Below are 15,427 nucleotides of genomic sequence, written 5' to 3' on the forward strand. Positions count from 1 at the left end.
TTTTATATACAAATAATTATATATGTATGTAATGTATATATATATACGTCTTGTATAAATAGTTATAGCAATCGTGAACGGATAACGAATATTATTAAATAAAAGAATATTAGCTACTACACAATAAGTTTATTTGTAAATTCCAATTTTTACATAAGAGACTAATTATTTCATATTTGTCATTATTACATAAATACAATCAGGGATATTTGTATCATGCATGCATTACAAACAAAATATTTATGTAACCAGTTATTTTAATTTTAAAGATATATGATCAGAATCATAATCATAATTTTGTTCTATATATCTATATATTATTACCAATGATTAAAACATATTAAATACTGGTACTTCCAAGTATGTTATATTATTAATATTTAAGCATTTTTTAATACGAGATACTTTATAAATTTCCGAAGCTCAATTTAATAAGCTTCTCGTGTTAATGTATTTTACTATAATTCTTAACAATATTGTTATTATATATACAGACATTGAAAATGCACACTTGCATTTGGATGTTTCATTGTTGAACGAGTGAACTTCTTACAAAAATTCGTCTGGTTCACGTGGTGCATCAAGGTCTCGATAATGAATGACAGGTCGGAAATCTCCTCCACCGCCACTGTAATAGTGAGTATTAGTTTAGTCATTTAATTATACATAAACAAAGTTAGAATGTGGCATAGAAATTTATGTTGTATCAGAAATATTCATATATATCTATATGATTATATTTGTATCGCGATGACCAACCAGTATAGGAGACAAATGGAAATGGGTTTAGAATAAAATCACAAATAATTAGTAACAAATAGTTTTATTTTGTTGGTCACATAGTTACAGCATCGATTGATCCTTGTATTCATTTGAAGTAAATAAAAATTTTATAATTTATTTCCTTCACTTGGAAAAATAAACATATGCATATTATATATGTGTGTATATATATATATATGTATGTATGTATATGTATATATATATATATACACACTCACACACATATTTTTACGAATATTTGGATCTCGATGCATCTTTTTAAAATAAGAGTAAATAAAAATATATGTAAAAAAAATATATTTGTGCTGATTTTGTAACACATTTGTTTTACAAAAAAATGTATAATGAGAATTGCAGATGGCAGTGAACAACTTCTTATTTCTATTCTCTTTTTTCTTTTTATTTTTTCCTTTTTTTTTTTTTTAATAATATCGTGTTACATAATCCAGATATAAATCTGTTGGCACAAAAGACCAGACATTTTTAAGAATTTTATTTTATTCATGCAAGTATTAATTGGAATTAAATAAACTTAGAACATGTCCATGTCCATCTGGTCCAAGTCATTATAATTAATAATAGTTCTTGAAGTTGAATCTGGAACAACCCTGGAAACATTGTTTTTACTTTTTTGAAAATCTTTCTATTTTGATTGAATTAAAGTATCACCTGAACATAAACTATATTTAAATGCATCGTTTATTCGACGTAACATTTATTTTCTAATCGTTGCGCAAATGTAGAAGAAAGCGATTAAAAAGGTTTGCGAGTTAGAAATATAAAATAAAGCAACATGCAAAAATATCGAAAGAAAAGAAAATGCGTATAATAGAGAGATTCGTCTTACCGTCCTCTGTTAAAACCACCACGACTGGGACGAGGCATTCCAAATCCTCCGCCAAATCCGCCACCATAGCCGGAGCCATAGCCTCCTCTGCCTCCTCCGTAACCAGCTCCATAACTTCCAAATCTGAAGATGAAGAATAAGAGAATTTCGAGATATATAATATGTTTATCATTCTTTCAACATTATAATCATTACGATAAAAGTGTAATTTTAACTTCACTTACGTTGTACAACCGTATGGATTAAATCCTTCACGTGGTCCTTCTCTAGGTGATGCTTTATTACCAGGATGTTCTGGAAGCTGTGGTCGTTTTGGATCTTTCAGGTAATTATTAAAATATTCTGCTTCAGTCATAACTTCGTTAACTTTCTCTGCGTGTTTATTGAATATATGTTTACGGATAAAATCAGGTCCCTTAAATTTCTTTCCACTGAGAGGACACAACCATTTATCTTTTGATAATTCTTGTGTATTTGCTTGCACAAATTTTTCAACTTCACTATATGTCATCGAGTTAAGAAAAATATTTATGAATCAAAGAATCAAGGTGATCTATTTTCTTCCTTACTAAAGGTGATTACATTCATTTGACAAAATTGTGCTTAAATAAAGAACGCTAAATGAATATAGTATATCTTGATATCTTCATGGAAACCAATGTTCCTTATCACGACATATATTCATTTATAATTTGTTCTATATTAACCCTTTAGGGATATGTGTTTGATCTCAGCAATCATAGTTATGATTCAATGCTACAATTTTTATCTTTTAATGAAAACAAAATTATTAATATATAAAAAGATGTAATAATATTCATATAATTAAATTTTTGAGTATTGTATCATTTGATGGAAAATAATTCTTAATAATATATTATTTATATATTCGAAGAAAATATCACCAGAAGATTAATTTCATATAACTTACGTAATAGATCAATAGTTTTGTAATACGACAAAGTATCAAATATTACACTTTGGGGAAAATTTGGTCGTAACGAAAGAAATAATCTTTCTATAACAAAATAAAAAAAGGATACGCATCAGCATTTTTAGCACCGAGTTTATCAAATTCTTCAGTTGATAAAGTCGCAACAGGTTGCAGGAAAGCAGCCATTTTAGTTTCAAAATTACGACAGTATTCTTGTAATTCAGTACTAGTCACCTTGGCGGTAGGTGGAGAACCTCTAACATGCATTATTCCACATCTATTCGGCATTTCATCTTCATTGGGATATTCACAATGATTGTAATAATCTACCGAATGAACTACTCGTAAGTACAATACCAATCTATCTAGTACCTAAAAATAAAAGTATGTATATGTCTCTATGATCGGAGTGTGATAAAATCTCTAATTATTATATTTTGATATAGATAAAAATATCATTACTTTTATTAAGGATGGGTCTCTCTCAATCGGTCCATCTCCATCTCCTCCTAATTGACCTTCTTCTTGGTCACCGGACATACCTAACAGTTCTTCTTCTTCTGCTGATGCCTCCTCTATCAAGTAATCCGTTATATTTTTCAGTACTGGATTTTTCGAGGACAATCCAAAAGCCTAAAATACGTAGGATTTCATATAGTTTCGCGATCAAAGGATTAAGTTATAAAATAGTCGAACATTGAAAGGTAAAAAAAAAAAAAAAAAAAAATTTGACGACTTACAGCTTGTTCAACTTCACTTTGAGATGCAGTATTTTCCTTATCATCATTTTGTTTGTTCAAATTTTCCTCTTTTTTTTCTTCTTTCCACAATCCTACGCGATTATCTAAATTATGAACAATCTTTGCGCTAAGCTTAATGTCATGTCTAACTATTTGTTTGTGAGACGTTATTCCGTTTACCGTACGAATACGACGTGAAAGATCTCTGTTTACAATAGCGCCTAATTCGCAATCTCTTAGCTGCTCCAAAATAAATGATATCAGTGAATATATATATGTGTGTATGTATACACATACATAACTATAAAATAATAAGGAATTAATTGTATATGTATATATATTATACTTACTCGTATATTGTTTAAACTCCAACAAATTTCTTTTATATTAACTTGTCTTTCAAATGAGACCCAACCACGTCGAAACCATCGTCTTTCTGGTTGCGGATCGGCTATTGCAACTCGTAAGAAACCAGGGAAACGTTTACACATCTAATAAAATATCCAATTATGATTAATAATTTGATCGAATTAATCAATAACAACAACAACAACAACAACAACAAGAGCAATAATTTTCGATTAAAATATATATCTAACCGCTTCGACTTCGGCTTTTGTGATAGTTGGTGCCAAATTTCGAAGAAAAATACTACTGGTTTTATGAAGTGCTCTAGGTTCCTTTTCTTTATCTTCACTAGCTAGATCAATAACAGCCTCTGGCTCAATTGCAGGTTTTTTAGTTTCTATCGAATCAGCTTGCTCTGTTTCTATTTCTTCCTTTTCCTGTTTGATAGTTCCATCCTCATTATTGTCATTAGTGTCATCTATCTTTTCATTTATGGCTAAGTAAAAACAATTAAAAAATTTTTTTAAATTACAAGTGTATACAAGAATACACACACACAATATTATAAAATATATATATAAGGATACATGCTGTCAGCAAGGAAAGAAAAAAAAAAAAAAAAAAGATTTTTGTGAAAGAAAGAAGGATAAGCAACAGGAAAAGACGAAGAGAAAATAAAACGAATGAAAAACAAATAAAATAGAGCTACAGAAATGTAAGAAAGTATTTCATAGAGCTGCTAGAGGGAAGAACGCAAGAGACAGAAAGAAGAGAATGAGAGAACGAGGAAATATAATATTCAAATTATGTAGGCATAGTCGAGAAAATAAAACTATTAGAAAATAGATTAATTAAGATCTATAAATAAATTTTAGTATATATATGCGCGCACGCACACACAATATAAATATTTACGTGTTTCAGCTTTTGGAGTATCAGCTTTATTGCTGTCACTTCCTGAAGAACTACTGCTACTGCTGCTGCTGCTGCTACTGTTGCTATTTGTTCGCTTTCGTTTTCTCAGATTAATTTCTTCTGATTTTTCTTCTACAATAAACAAAGCGTGTATAAAAACAATGACAAATCTCATACGATAAAGTGTATAATAATGAGGGCATACTTGTTTCCTCAGATTTAAAGTTTTCTTCCATATCTTTTGTTTCTTCTGCAGATACTTCTATTTTCTCAGGTACACTTATTGCATTTTCATTTTCTACAACGTGTTTTACATCGGCATCGGCATTTTGTCCATTTTTACACGGTTTTTCCTCAAGAGTTTCGTCTGTTTTAACATGTTCACTAAAACAATCGAGGTATAATACCAAATGTATCATCAAAAATATGTTCATTGATCAAATTTATATGAATTTATACTTTTTTTCAATTTGTTGCTCCGTTGTAGATTTATTTTTAATTTCGGTCTTCTCCTTGTTAAGAGTATCCTTTGAAGTTATAGCATTTGCTGATTTCATATCTAAAACTTGTAAATCTTCTTCTGTACCACCTTCCAATTTAATTACAACAGCATCTAAAAGACGCAACAATACATCTGCTTGTTCAGCGTCAACTGAAACATTATCTATTTCCCCTGTTTGAAGCATATCCATAAATACTTCAACGCGTTTCTAAAAGATACCATTACAAAAGAAATTATATAGTAATATAATAATTAATAATTATAAAATAAAACTGAAATATTCTAATTCTATACCTTCAGAGCTGTGAGTTGTTCTTCTTTTCTCTTCAGAGATTCTTCTGGATGATATTTTATTTTGAACCTAACAAGTAAATACAAATACAATTATTATTTTTATATATAATATTTTATTGAATATATCATTATTTATATATCTTCGTTGTATAATATAGTTGTTTAAGTTGAAAGGCATTTAGTATTAAGATGTAGATATGTTTTTAACAATGATATAATTACAAGTCGTGTATAGGAAGAAACGATTTATATAGTATTTATACAGCAATAATTTACAGATTTATATTAACTGATATCTTTAAATAGAGACACGATAGTATTAATAATGTTATTGTATAATACTATCATGTTGAAAAAAGTAATAATTATTTAATAATATTTTTTAGAATTAATTTTATATATAAAGTAAGATATACGTTTATATTCTTAGATATTTCAGATAACAAATAGGATACAGTAAGAAAATCGCTGTTATATCATTACAATGTATATTACTGTTTCTTATTTAATAGTGAAAATAATTCGAAAGATGGATAAAACACGTGAAAGTAGTTTTAGATAAAACATTTCAAACCATTTTATATTCGTTCCAGTCTTGGTCTAAAATAAAATTACAGTTTCAACAAACTAAAATATATGATAATATTTGGAATTAGTATTACAACATGACTGCATATCGACATTTTCAGTTACAGAATAAAGCCTCACCTGTAGTGTCATATTTTTACTTGCATTCAGTATTCTCGTTGACACAGTCTATTGCAATGATAACATAGATTCAAAATTTAAAAATAATTAGCGGGTTTAAAACGCGGCCTACGTGAGCATGTTAGGGCTTTGCGCGCCCAGCTCACATTCTGTTCAACTACCTAATAAACACCTCGATTCTTCTGCGATGCGCGAAACGCGAAATTTATAAAATATCGAACGAAAAAATAAACGGGCGAGATGACCTGTGCCCAAGGTATAAGGCGGTGGCGGCTGTATGCTGTAGGGATAGATAAAGTTGGTCATATTGTTTGAAATTAGCTATCACGTTAAATCTGCAATTATAAATTATGATTCAACTAATCCTTCCAGATAGCTTTGTGCCTATTAAGCATCAAGTAATTATATGGTTTTGAATTTTTCAATTTCTAATAAGTGCTTTTTTTTCAATTTAAAATAATGAAACAAAACTTTCCTAAAATTCCTATAAAATTTGTATATAATGATATATTCTATCATGTGACAGCCATTTAATTTGAATTTTTCTATCGCGCGTCTCACAAATACATCACATTTTAATACAGACCTTTACTATAAAAATTAAATTACTAACAAATCTTCACAATAATTTTAACATAAGTAATATTGTAGAATAATTATTTTAACATACCATTCTTCATCTTTGTGTGCTACAAAGAATTCGTTGAGCTGCTGTCTTCGGAATTCCAGTTTGTACTCATTATAGCGTTTAATAGCCTCTTCATCTGTAATTGTGTCTTCTTGAGTTCCAAGAAATGCTTTGAAAGACATCATTGGTGGTTGGGTCTCGACATTTGAATTGCTGAAATTTCCAGCCACCTCACGGCTATAAAACATATTTCTATTTAATATACACATTTTTAATTTTATGTTTTAATTTAAATATTAGTACATTGTCACTTTTTACTTGTTTATTAGATCGTTACATTTTACCTTAACTTAGCTAAAAGTCTAGGAGTTAAACGACTTCGCTTTCGCATTATTCTCATATATTTTATCCGAATTTATGACAGTTTAATAATCAGTTTCACATTTAATACTATATTCTGTCTGTATGTATGTCTGTGTGTGTCTGTATATATATATATATATATATATACATATTATATAAAAAAAGGAATACACAAACCTGCTACTGTTACCATGGTTACCATAGTGATGGTTGCCATGGTGAGGAGGTGGATAATGATCTGGACCCCAAGTGCTTCCACCGCCACTACCACTGCCACCACCACCGTAATAATCATGTCCATATCTTGGTCTATCGTCCCAATCAATTCGCATTCTTTTCATAGGTGGTGCCATATCTTGTGATCGTGCTGGACTGTAACGATCACGCCCACCTCCACCACCACCACCACCACGATATTCACGATAATCAGGCCTTTGCCTAGGGCGACTGGACCATTCCCTAGAATAATCACTATTTTATATTTCCTTTAGTGAAATTTCTCCCAAATATTTAACTATATAAAATAATTTTTAGTAGAATTAGATTAAATGTTATCAAAAGAATTAATCACGCAGCATCACATTCTTAGGATGTTATTTATAAATCATATGATTTTGTCTAATTTAATGTCTCACCTTTGATTAGTAATATTTTTCTGATATGCAGGAAAGGTAGTGACATTAGGGAGAGGGATATGCAAATAAGGAATAATCAAGGGCTTCTGTGTTGATAATTATAAAATACAAAAGAGTAAGTATATCAAGTGAATTTTGATACTGTAGTGTGAAATGTACATATTTATTACCTTCAACTTCAAATTTTTTTTCCTGAAACTGATTAATATGATATCTATGTTACTGTATACAAGGAATGAAATGTTTTGTCCATTTTTCCCATGTATTTCGACGTGTATATTTTTTTTATTAGCATTATTTATTTCAATAAGTAGATACTTCTACATACCTATCAACCCAATCATCTCTTCTACGATCATCTCTACGTCCTTCACGAGAATACGATTCAGTTCTTTCACCTCTGAACTTATCTCGCCTCTTTCTATCATATTCATCATCTGAATCTCCCATTTTTAGTATAATATTTAAGAAAATATTCTGTAATTGATGAAATGTTAAAATAAATAAAATAAAATGTATTGGGGTATTACTGCCGTATCAAGACAATTATAAATTGATATATACAAAAGATTTTGGGAATTCTAATAAAGATAAATATTTCATAAATACAATTATTAAGATCTTTTTTTTTTAAGAAAATGAAAGAGAGAGAGAGAGAGAGAGAGAAAGAATAACAAAACTTTTATTATAAATACTATTTAAAAACATTTATCTCAATATTTCTTTATTATTCAATGGAAACGATATAAATTCTCGATATTAAAATCAATTTTGACAGAATATGCTCATTCAATATTTAAAACAGTATTTAATTATCATATTTGGATTATTTTAATTATCATATTGGAAATTAAAGCAATTTTCAAGAAATTGTGTACCCCATTCTATTATTATATACGTATAAGAGTAGTAAGCATATTGTTTTTAGAAATAACAAGTTCATCATTAATTTTCTTATCATGTAATTAGTTTGCAAATTTAAGGTAGTATAGTTTTGTAGTTTCTGTAGTATCAAAGCGATAACCCTAAAAATGTCTAAAGGAATCGTAACCTTATATGATAGTACTTATACGATAATTTGACTGAATACGAAAAAGATAAATCAGAAGAAAAAGAACTTGAAAGTTACGATGCATGGAAAGCTCATAATGACGTAAATAGTAAAAATAGTGATAGAATTTTTAAAATAAGAAAATGTGCTGAACGTCCAAGTAGCGACGATAATATAAGCGTTAACATTGCAAGCATATTTTCCATAACTTGTAAATAAATTTAATAGAAAATGAAATATTTTAGATTTTTTTCTTTTCTTTTTATAACAATTACACAAAATTGCGATAAAATTAAATAATCAGAGAAGCTACGTTTATTTTAAAATAAAACGTAGGACAAGAAGTTAACCTGTTTTGTCAATGGTACCAATATTAAAGTTAATTTTCGTTTCAAAACTTATATGGTATGTATATATGGTTTATGTAAAATGTTTCAAATATTATCTGAACGAAAAAGAATACGGTGATATGATGTAGAATAGAATAAAAGATTTATATAGATGGAATATATTAAAATATGAAAAAGAACTTCAAACTCACCTACGTCAAGCACGGAATCCAATAAAATTATTCATTATGGAGGACTATGAAATTTCGTACAACGGCCTCTATCGCTAGCGTGGAATATTAAGGGTAATCACGTTCACGATCGATATATTCCGACTCATTCGATAATATATACTACTGACGCGTGAATCAATTCTTTTTTATTACTTTATGAAAGTTTCGTTAATTTCAATGAATATGATAAGCTTAACATCCAATATGTGTATAATGTTTTACGGAATAAAATATTTATAATATTACAAAAAATATTTTGATAGTCATTTCGTTTAGTGTATATCAATCAGCTTTAAGAAGCATTTTAACCGAAGTAAAAATATTTGTATATCGTTTTAATAAGCAAACCATTTCTAAATCAATCCGTTATAATTTGATATTAATAATACCGGTAGGTCGATAGTACAGAGTTTTCTTTGAAAGTATAAGCACAGACAAAAACCCCGATATATATGATACGAGTACAATGCATCATTATCGACGTTCGATATCTACGTGACATTACCCGGAACAACGATCATAGATACAATCTCGTTTTAATTAGCTTAATTAATAATAAATTACCAGTATTGCATTAAACATGTAATTTCGGAAATAATAAGAAACGCGAAATTTATATCATATTTATCGATCGATGAACTAAAGCAGACAAATCGATGTCACAGAAATTTTTACATTCAATAAAATTCTACGATTAAATAATCGATCGGAAGATAAAATCGGACATAATCGAGATAATTATCGAACGATAGAACAGGAAGACGCGTGGAGTTAATAAGGAGATTCGAAATTCCGCGCCTCAGCGAGTAGGAGACAGTGGGCGGAGCTTTGCCCCACTAACCGGTTCCCCCACTCTTTTCGGTTGGTCACGCCGCGTAGGAAATAGTGGGGAGTTGTTTGGTATCGCATTTGTTTAGTTGCTCGCTGACAGCGGCCGCGGTAGGAGCCGGTTGGGTACGTACGTGCGTTCGTAGTACGTACGTGCGTGCGTGCCTTCGTAGTTGAGTTTATCATCGGTGTCGATCACGCGCGAATGTAGACGTAAATCGTCACCGAGTTTACTAGATAAAGGAGAAACGAACACGTACGGACACGATCGGCATTCAAAAGAGGAATCGAACAAGGAGAAGGAGGAGGAGAAGAAGGAGAAAAAGAAAAAGAAGCAGCAAAAGAAGGAGAAGAGAAGAACGAAGTGGAGGGGCACGTTTATGCGAACGCGCGGTGTTACTTCCTTTCTTTCCCCGCTTATTCTCCCATCTTTCCACGCGACCCGTCTCGAGTTTACGCATCTTCGCTTCTTTCTTTTTTTCGCTTTTGCATCAGCATAAGTCGTAAGCAACGTGTGTATGTGTCCATTGTTAGAAAATCGACGTGGCTCCGTTGTGTGTTGAATCGTCATCGTCTTCGCGAGTTCGTCGTCCAACGGCAGTAAAACACGTCGGGTCATCAGGATGTCATCGTCGACTTGGTGCTGACTTGGTGATGGCAGAGTGCCGAGGATGTCGCGCCGCAAGCAGAGCAACCCGAAACCGCTGAAACGTGAGTCCTTCAAGTCCAAGCGTGAATTTTTTTATCCTTCGTTTTCTTTTCATCATTCTTCATTCCATTTATCTCCTTCTTCTTTTCTTTTCTTTTTTCTTTTTGTTTTATCTCCGCCTCATTGCTTTTTCATTTTATGTATTTTCGGTCGACGATCGCGTCGACTTTTGCTTCTGCTTGTCGTTTCGCGAAGTACGAGTCTTTAGATAAATATCCACGTGTATGCGCAAGCGCGCGCGCGCGCGTGTGCGTGAGAGAGAGAGAGAGAGAGACACGTTGGTCACACGAAATCAGAGAATGAGGAAAAAATAAGAGCATTTTCTGTTCGTTAGTGTCGTTCGACGACTTCGCGCGAACAACGTTTCGTCTTGGCGCCTCGACTAACGGCGTTTCCACGGTTAGATATGACGTTCGAAGTTAAAACGTATTAACTTTTCGTTCGAGAAAATCACGTCTCAATGCTTTCGAATTCCATTCTTATTTCCGTTCGACCAAACGTCGTACGTTTACGTTTCTAATCTTAGAACTTGTCATCCGACGAAACGCATCGCGCGACACGTTTCGATAAGAAATTTTAACAGAAAATTCTTTCTAAACAATTTTTAATTCTATTACAGAGATAAATTATACGTGTATAATTATGCATAGTACATTATGCGAGGATATCAAAATGAGATGCGAAGCACGTGATGCGAACGGGTACCGGTAAGAGATCAAGGTATACGCGTATGTACCTACGTATATACGTACGTACGTACGTACGTATTACCTACATTCTTACACACGTATACACGTATAAACGTATTCTCGAATTAAAACAGTTTAACGTCCGAGACAAGGACGAAAATAGAAGGGTTCGGTAACAGCGAGATCGTCTCGCAAAGACGCCGAAGGAATCCGATGCGATAACGCGACCGCGTGCGAAGGGTTATTGTCACTCTAACGTGGCCGGCTGCTACCGCCTGTCAGCTGACCTTTCGATGCTAACGGGTCACGTGCTCGAGCATGCACGCAACCAAACGAGCGCGTGTGCGTCGTCGCGACACCAACGGATTCAATCGTGTCTCCTCTTCGTCTGTCGACGCACACGTGGGTATTTTACATTTCATTTTAAATTCTCCTTCTCGTAAATATTAATTTATTATTTTTTATGAATTCTTGCAAATTGCTTCGCTCATACAGATCGTGCGTGATCTATTCAAACGAGTAAAATTTATCTTTCCGATCTTTCCATGTAGATTAGATTTTGTTTATATTTTTCTTTCTTTTCTTTTTTTTATTGAAATTTTTCGTTGTTGCTCTATTTAGCATTTAGTACATTTCTTTCTCTCTCTTTCTCTCTTTGACTGTAAGTTCACACGACATAGTTTTTGATCGTATCAGTAATTTTCCTGAATCGGTTGCAACCGATTGTAATGTTGACATGGTTCCTTTGTTCCTTTGAACAATTGAACATCGACTGGTCAGGATCGAACGGTACATCTATCGATGAAACAATCAAATCGTCTGACGCTATCATTACGATATATATATGTGTGTGTGTGTATATATATATATATTTTATATTATATATATCGTCATGGGCGAGCGATTCGATTTCTTCTTCTTCTTCTTTTTTCTTACTAAATCGTTACATGTGATTTTTATTGATAAAATCTGTCGTCGAATCTTGTTAATTTTACCGTATACGTTTAACGACAATCTCGTGTAGAAACAACGTACGCGCCATTTTAGAAGAATGCTGAAATAATCGATTAGGAAAAAAGAAAAATAAAAAAAAAGGAAACGAAAAAAATCGATTTGATTCCGTGCAAACAACGGAGATCTGATACTTTCATATCTTTTCGTCGATGATATTGATGGAGAGAATCATTTTGGAATTTCTTGCGAAATTCAAGTTATTCGCTTCGAGGTCGGATCCCCGTGATCTCTCTGCTCGGTGGCTCTCTCCGAATTCTCCTTCGTACCTCGGCGCCCTTGTCGCGCCACGATCACGTGGCCCGATCACGAAAGCCAACGACGACTTTCACGTGGCTACTCGTCGAACCGGGTCTCTCTCTCTCTCTCTTTTTTCTCTTTCTCTCCTTCCTTCTTTCTCTCTCTCTCTTCCCTTCGGTGTCGCTCGATTTTACATCTCTGGTTGTCGCTTTACCATCGATACTCATCGATCCTCGATTTCTCATAAAATGTTATCCCTCTATTTTTCGTTAATGAACAGTAAAGTGTAATTATTATATGACGGCTATAACGATGATGATGATGACGATGACGATGATTCGTACGTATAAGTGCAAATTAAAATCTGTAACAATAACTAAGGTCATATGGAAAATGTTTTTTTTTTATAATCAAATAGAATTACGTTTACAAAAATTTACCGGAAACAATGATTGTTGTTTACGAAACTTTGTAATAGGATTTAAATCATCGATATTAATTAAATCATATTAAGTAAGATAATGTAAACAAAAAGAAATAGATAAAATTTGTGTTCGTCAGATATTCGTTATTAATGTTCCGCATACGTTCTTTGACCCAATAACTTTTTACCCATCTGCTCGACCGATTACTTCGATCTTTTTTCTCATCATCGCTACTTCATCGTTTTGCTTTGTTCTTTTTTCTTTTTTGTTTTCTATTTTGCCTTTTTTCTTTCCTGTGTTAATTTTTAACTATGACAATGAACGAACAATAAACAAGAAATATTATGTAAATAAAAACAATATGAAAGATTGATCGTTAATCATCGATCTTCTTTTAATCATCGAACTTTGAAAGAGAACTATTCAAAAAGATCATCTCCAATTATTCGTTTCTTTCTCTTTTTCTCTTTCATTAATTTCAAACTAAACGTCACCGTTTAGGGACGAAAATTTCCGAATGTTTAAACAAAAAGAAATATATATATTTTTTTCGAAGCGATAAAAGAGGAAGGGGAGTGTCAAAAAGTTTCGTATCTTTTAAGTAGGTGCAGAGAGAAGTTCCATCGGTATCATATCGATTTGGTAATCGACGATCGTACGGGATAAAAGGTACCCCGTAGTGAATCGGCAATCGCCCCCCGTAGTGCGCGACCGTCAAATTAATAACCGATGATTTTCTAGAATGCTTTATTGAATCGTGTTCCCCGTAAATAATATCTCTGGACACCATCGAAGTTATGGTGGCTGCGTTAAAGGTAGAGACGCGGAGGCGGAGGAGGCGGGGGCGGAGGAGAGGTTCGCTTCTCTCTCTCGCTCTCTCTTTCTCTTTCTTTTTCTTTCTCTTTATCTTCCTCGTACGCGTTCTCGAGTATATCGTTTGCTTGCCGCTAATAGCGCGACGAACTCGGCCGCACCTATCTTTCCACCTCGATTCTCTTCGTCTTCTCACCTCGAAGAAAGTATCGCGATAACGTGCTCTCGCATTTTTATCCCCCTCGATCGCGACGATCCTTGCTCGATCCATCGTTCATTAGTGTGTGTGTGTGTGAGAGAGAAAGAGAGAGAGAGAGATGTATGTAAGTATGTATGTACATATGTATGTAGATAGGTAACCTTTAGCCAAACTCGTACAAAGTCGTCGTGTAACGTGGACTCTTTTTCTGTTATCAGTCAAATATAATTGGCGAAAAATTTTAAAAGACGATTTTCTTTCCGACAAAGTTTCGTCAACAGTATATACATTGGTATATAATTCTTGTTAAGATCGCGGGAGATTGTAACCTTTCAACCCGTATAAAGTCGTCGTCGTCGTATCGAAAATTATCACTTTGTTATCGTGTAAAGAGAATCGATGAGGATTTAATGGCGATCTAGTTTTAGCGATACATCGAAAAGTATTGCGAAAAGTACATCGTATATTTCGAGTCGTTTCATCGTCTGTGATGGACCCTCTTTTCGTATCCATCGCTGAGAGTGTAGAGACGATGGCTCGCGATATATGTACATACGTACTTACGAACGTACGTACGTCTCTCCGTACGTATCTCAAGGAAAGGAGGCACAAAAGCGAAGTCGCAAATCCCGTCGTGCCCGGTTTCCCGCGTACGGTCGTTGTGGCTATCAGTGTCGATCGGCCGGCGGTGTGTGCAATAAGCGTCGTGGAGGAGAGCGGGTGACGTGAAAGGGAAAAGAAGAAAGCTGTGGAGGAGAAGGAAGAACCGAAGGAGCAACGGCAGAAGAAGAAGAAGAAGAGGATAGGGAGGGAGGGAGAGAGGAAGGTGGAGGAGGATGTGGAAGAGAGGAAGGTCCGTCAGGGTCCTCCTTATCTGTTCGCTTGGGTCCCTTATTCCGTGCAAACGCATGAATCCAACCGCCGCAGATGTCTCTCCTTCCCTCCTCCTCTCTCTCTCTCTCTCTCTCGCTCTCGCTCTTTCGAAGCGTCTTTCCATCGTCGGTTCTACCACCATCCTTCTCTACCTCTTCTTCCTTCTCCTCCTCCGCGAAGAAACGCGGGAGAGACAACTATCGCGCCGCTGATCTCGCCTAGTTAGCCCTTCTTCTCTTCTTTTTTCTTTTTTTCTTCTTTTTTCTTCTTCCTCTTTTCTTTTCTTTTTCTTTTTTTTTTTTACTTTGCATCGTTCCCCTCCTCTTCCGC

The 15,427-nt window shown here is 33.4% G+C and overlaps 2 protein-coding genes across 5 annotated transcripts in view; one reads left to right on the forward strand and one right to left on the reverse strand.

Moving 5' to 3' along the window:
• Positions 1-114: 114 nt before the first annotated feature.
• LOC122627883 (serrate RNA effector molecule homolog) lies at positions 115-9,356 on the reverse strand. 4 transcript variants are annotated; one of them, XM_043809499.1, is made up of 16 exons: positions 9,290-9,356; positions 8,026-8,174; positions 7,240-7,521; positions 6,742-6,936; positions 5,364-5,430; positions 5,027-5,277; positions 4,773-4,951; positions 4,568-4,699; positions 3,904-4,148; positions 3,655-3,795; positions 3,305-3,547; positions 3,027-3,197; positions 2,674-2,936; positions 1,855-2,130; positions 1,631-1,753; positions 115-628 (listed from the first exon to the last, which is right to left on the reverse strand). In XM_043809499.1, exons 2-16 carry the CDS (start codon positions 8,145-8,147, stop codon positions 550-552), a joined length of 2,769 nt encoding a protein of 922 aa, XP_043665434.1. In that variant the 5' UTR covers positions 8,148-8,174; positions 9,290-9,356; the 3' UTR covers positions 115-549. The 4 variants fall into 4 exon arrangements, 3 of the variants coding, with proteins under 3 accessions (XP_043665434.1, XP_043665432.1, XP_043665433.1); XM_043809497.1 differs by having other exon boundaries at positions 7,240-7,533; positions 9,290-9,351; XM_043809498.1 differs by lacking the exon at positions 115-628 and adding an exon at positions 1,159-1,391 and having other exon boundaries at positions 7,240-7,533; positions 9,290-9,353.
• An 864-nt stretch (positions 9,357-10,220) lies between these two features.
• Positions 10,221-15,427, forward strand: part of LOC122627882 (zinc finger protein ush) — a 137,678-nt gene continuing 132,471 nt past the window's right edge. Inside the window, exon 1 of the mRNA XM_043809494.1 lies at positions 10,221-10,849. Coding sequence (XP_043665429.1) covers positions 10,810-10,849 — 40 coding nt within the window. The 5' untranslated portion in view covers positions 10,221-10,809. The remainder of the gene's footprint in view (positions 10,850-15,427) is intronic.

Source organism: Vespula pensylvanica, chromosome 3 (assembly GCF_014466175.1).
Source record: "Vespula pensylvanica isolate Volc-1 chromosome 3, ASM1446617v1, whole genome shotgun sequence".
NCBI lineage: Eukaryota > Metazoa > Arthropoda > Insecta > Hymenoptera > Vespidae > Vespula > Vespula pensylvanica.

Coding starts and splice junctions, on each gene's coding strand:
- LOC122627883 (XM_043809497.1), bottom strand. CDS start 8,147: ATGGGAGATTCAGATGATGAATATGATAGAAAGAGGCGAGATAAGTTC. Junction 5,278..5,363: donor AACAACTCACAGCTCTGAAG/GTATAGAATTAG, acceptor GGTATCTTTTAG/AAACGCGTTGAAGTATTTAT. Junction 3,796..3,903: donor CAAAAGCCGAAGTCGAAGCG/GTTAGATATATA, acceptor ATATTTTATTAG/ATGTGTAAACGTTTCCCTGG.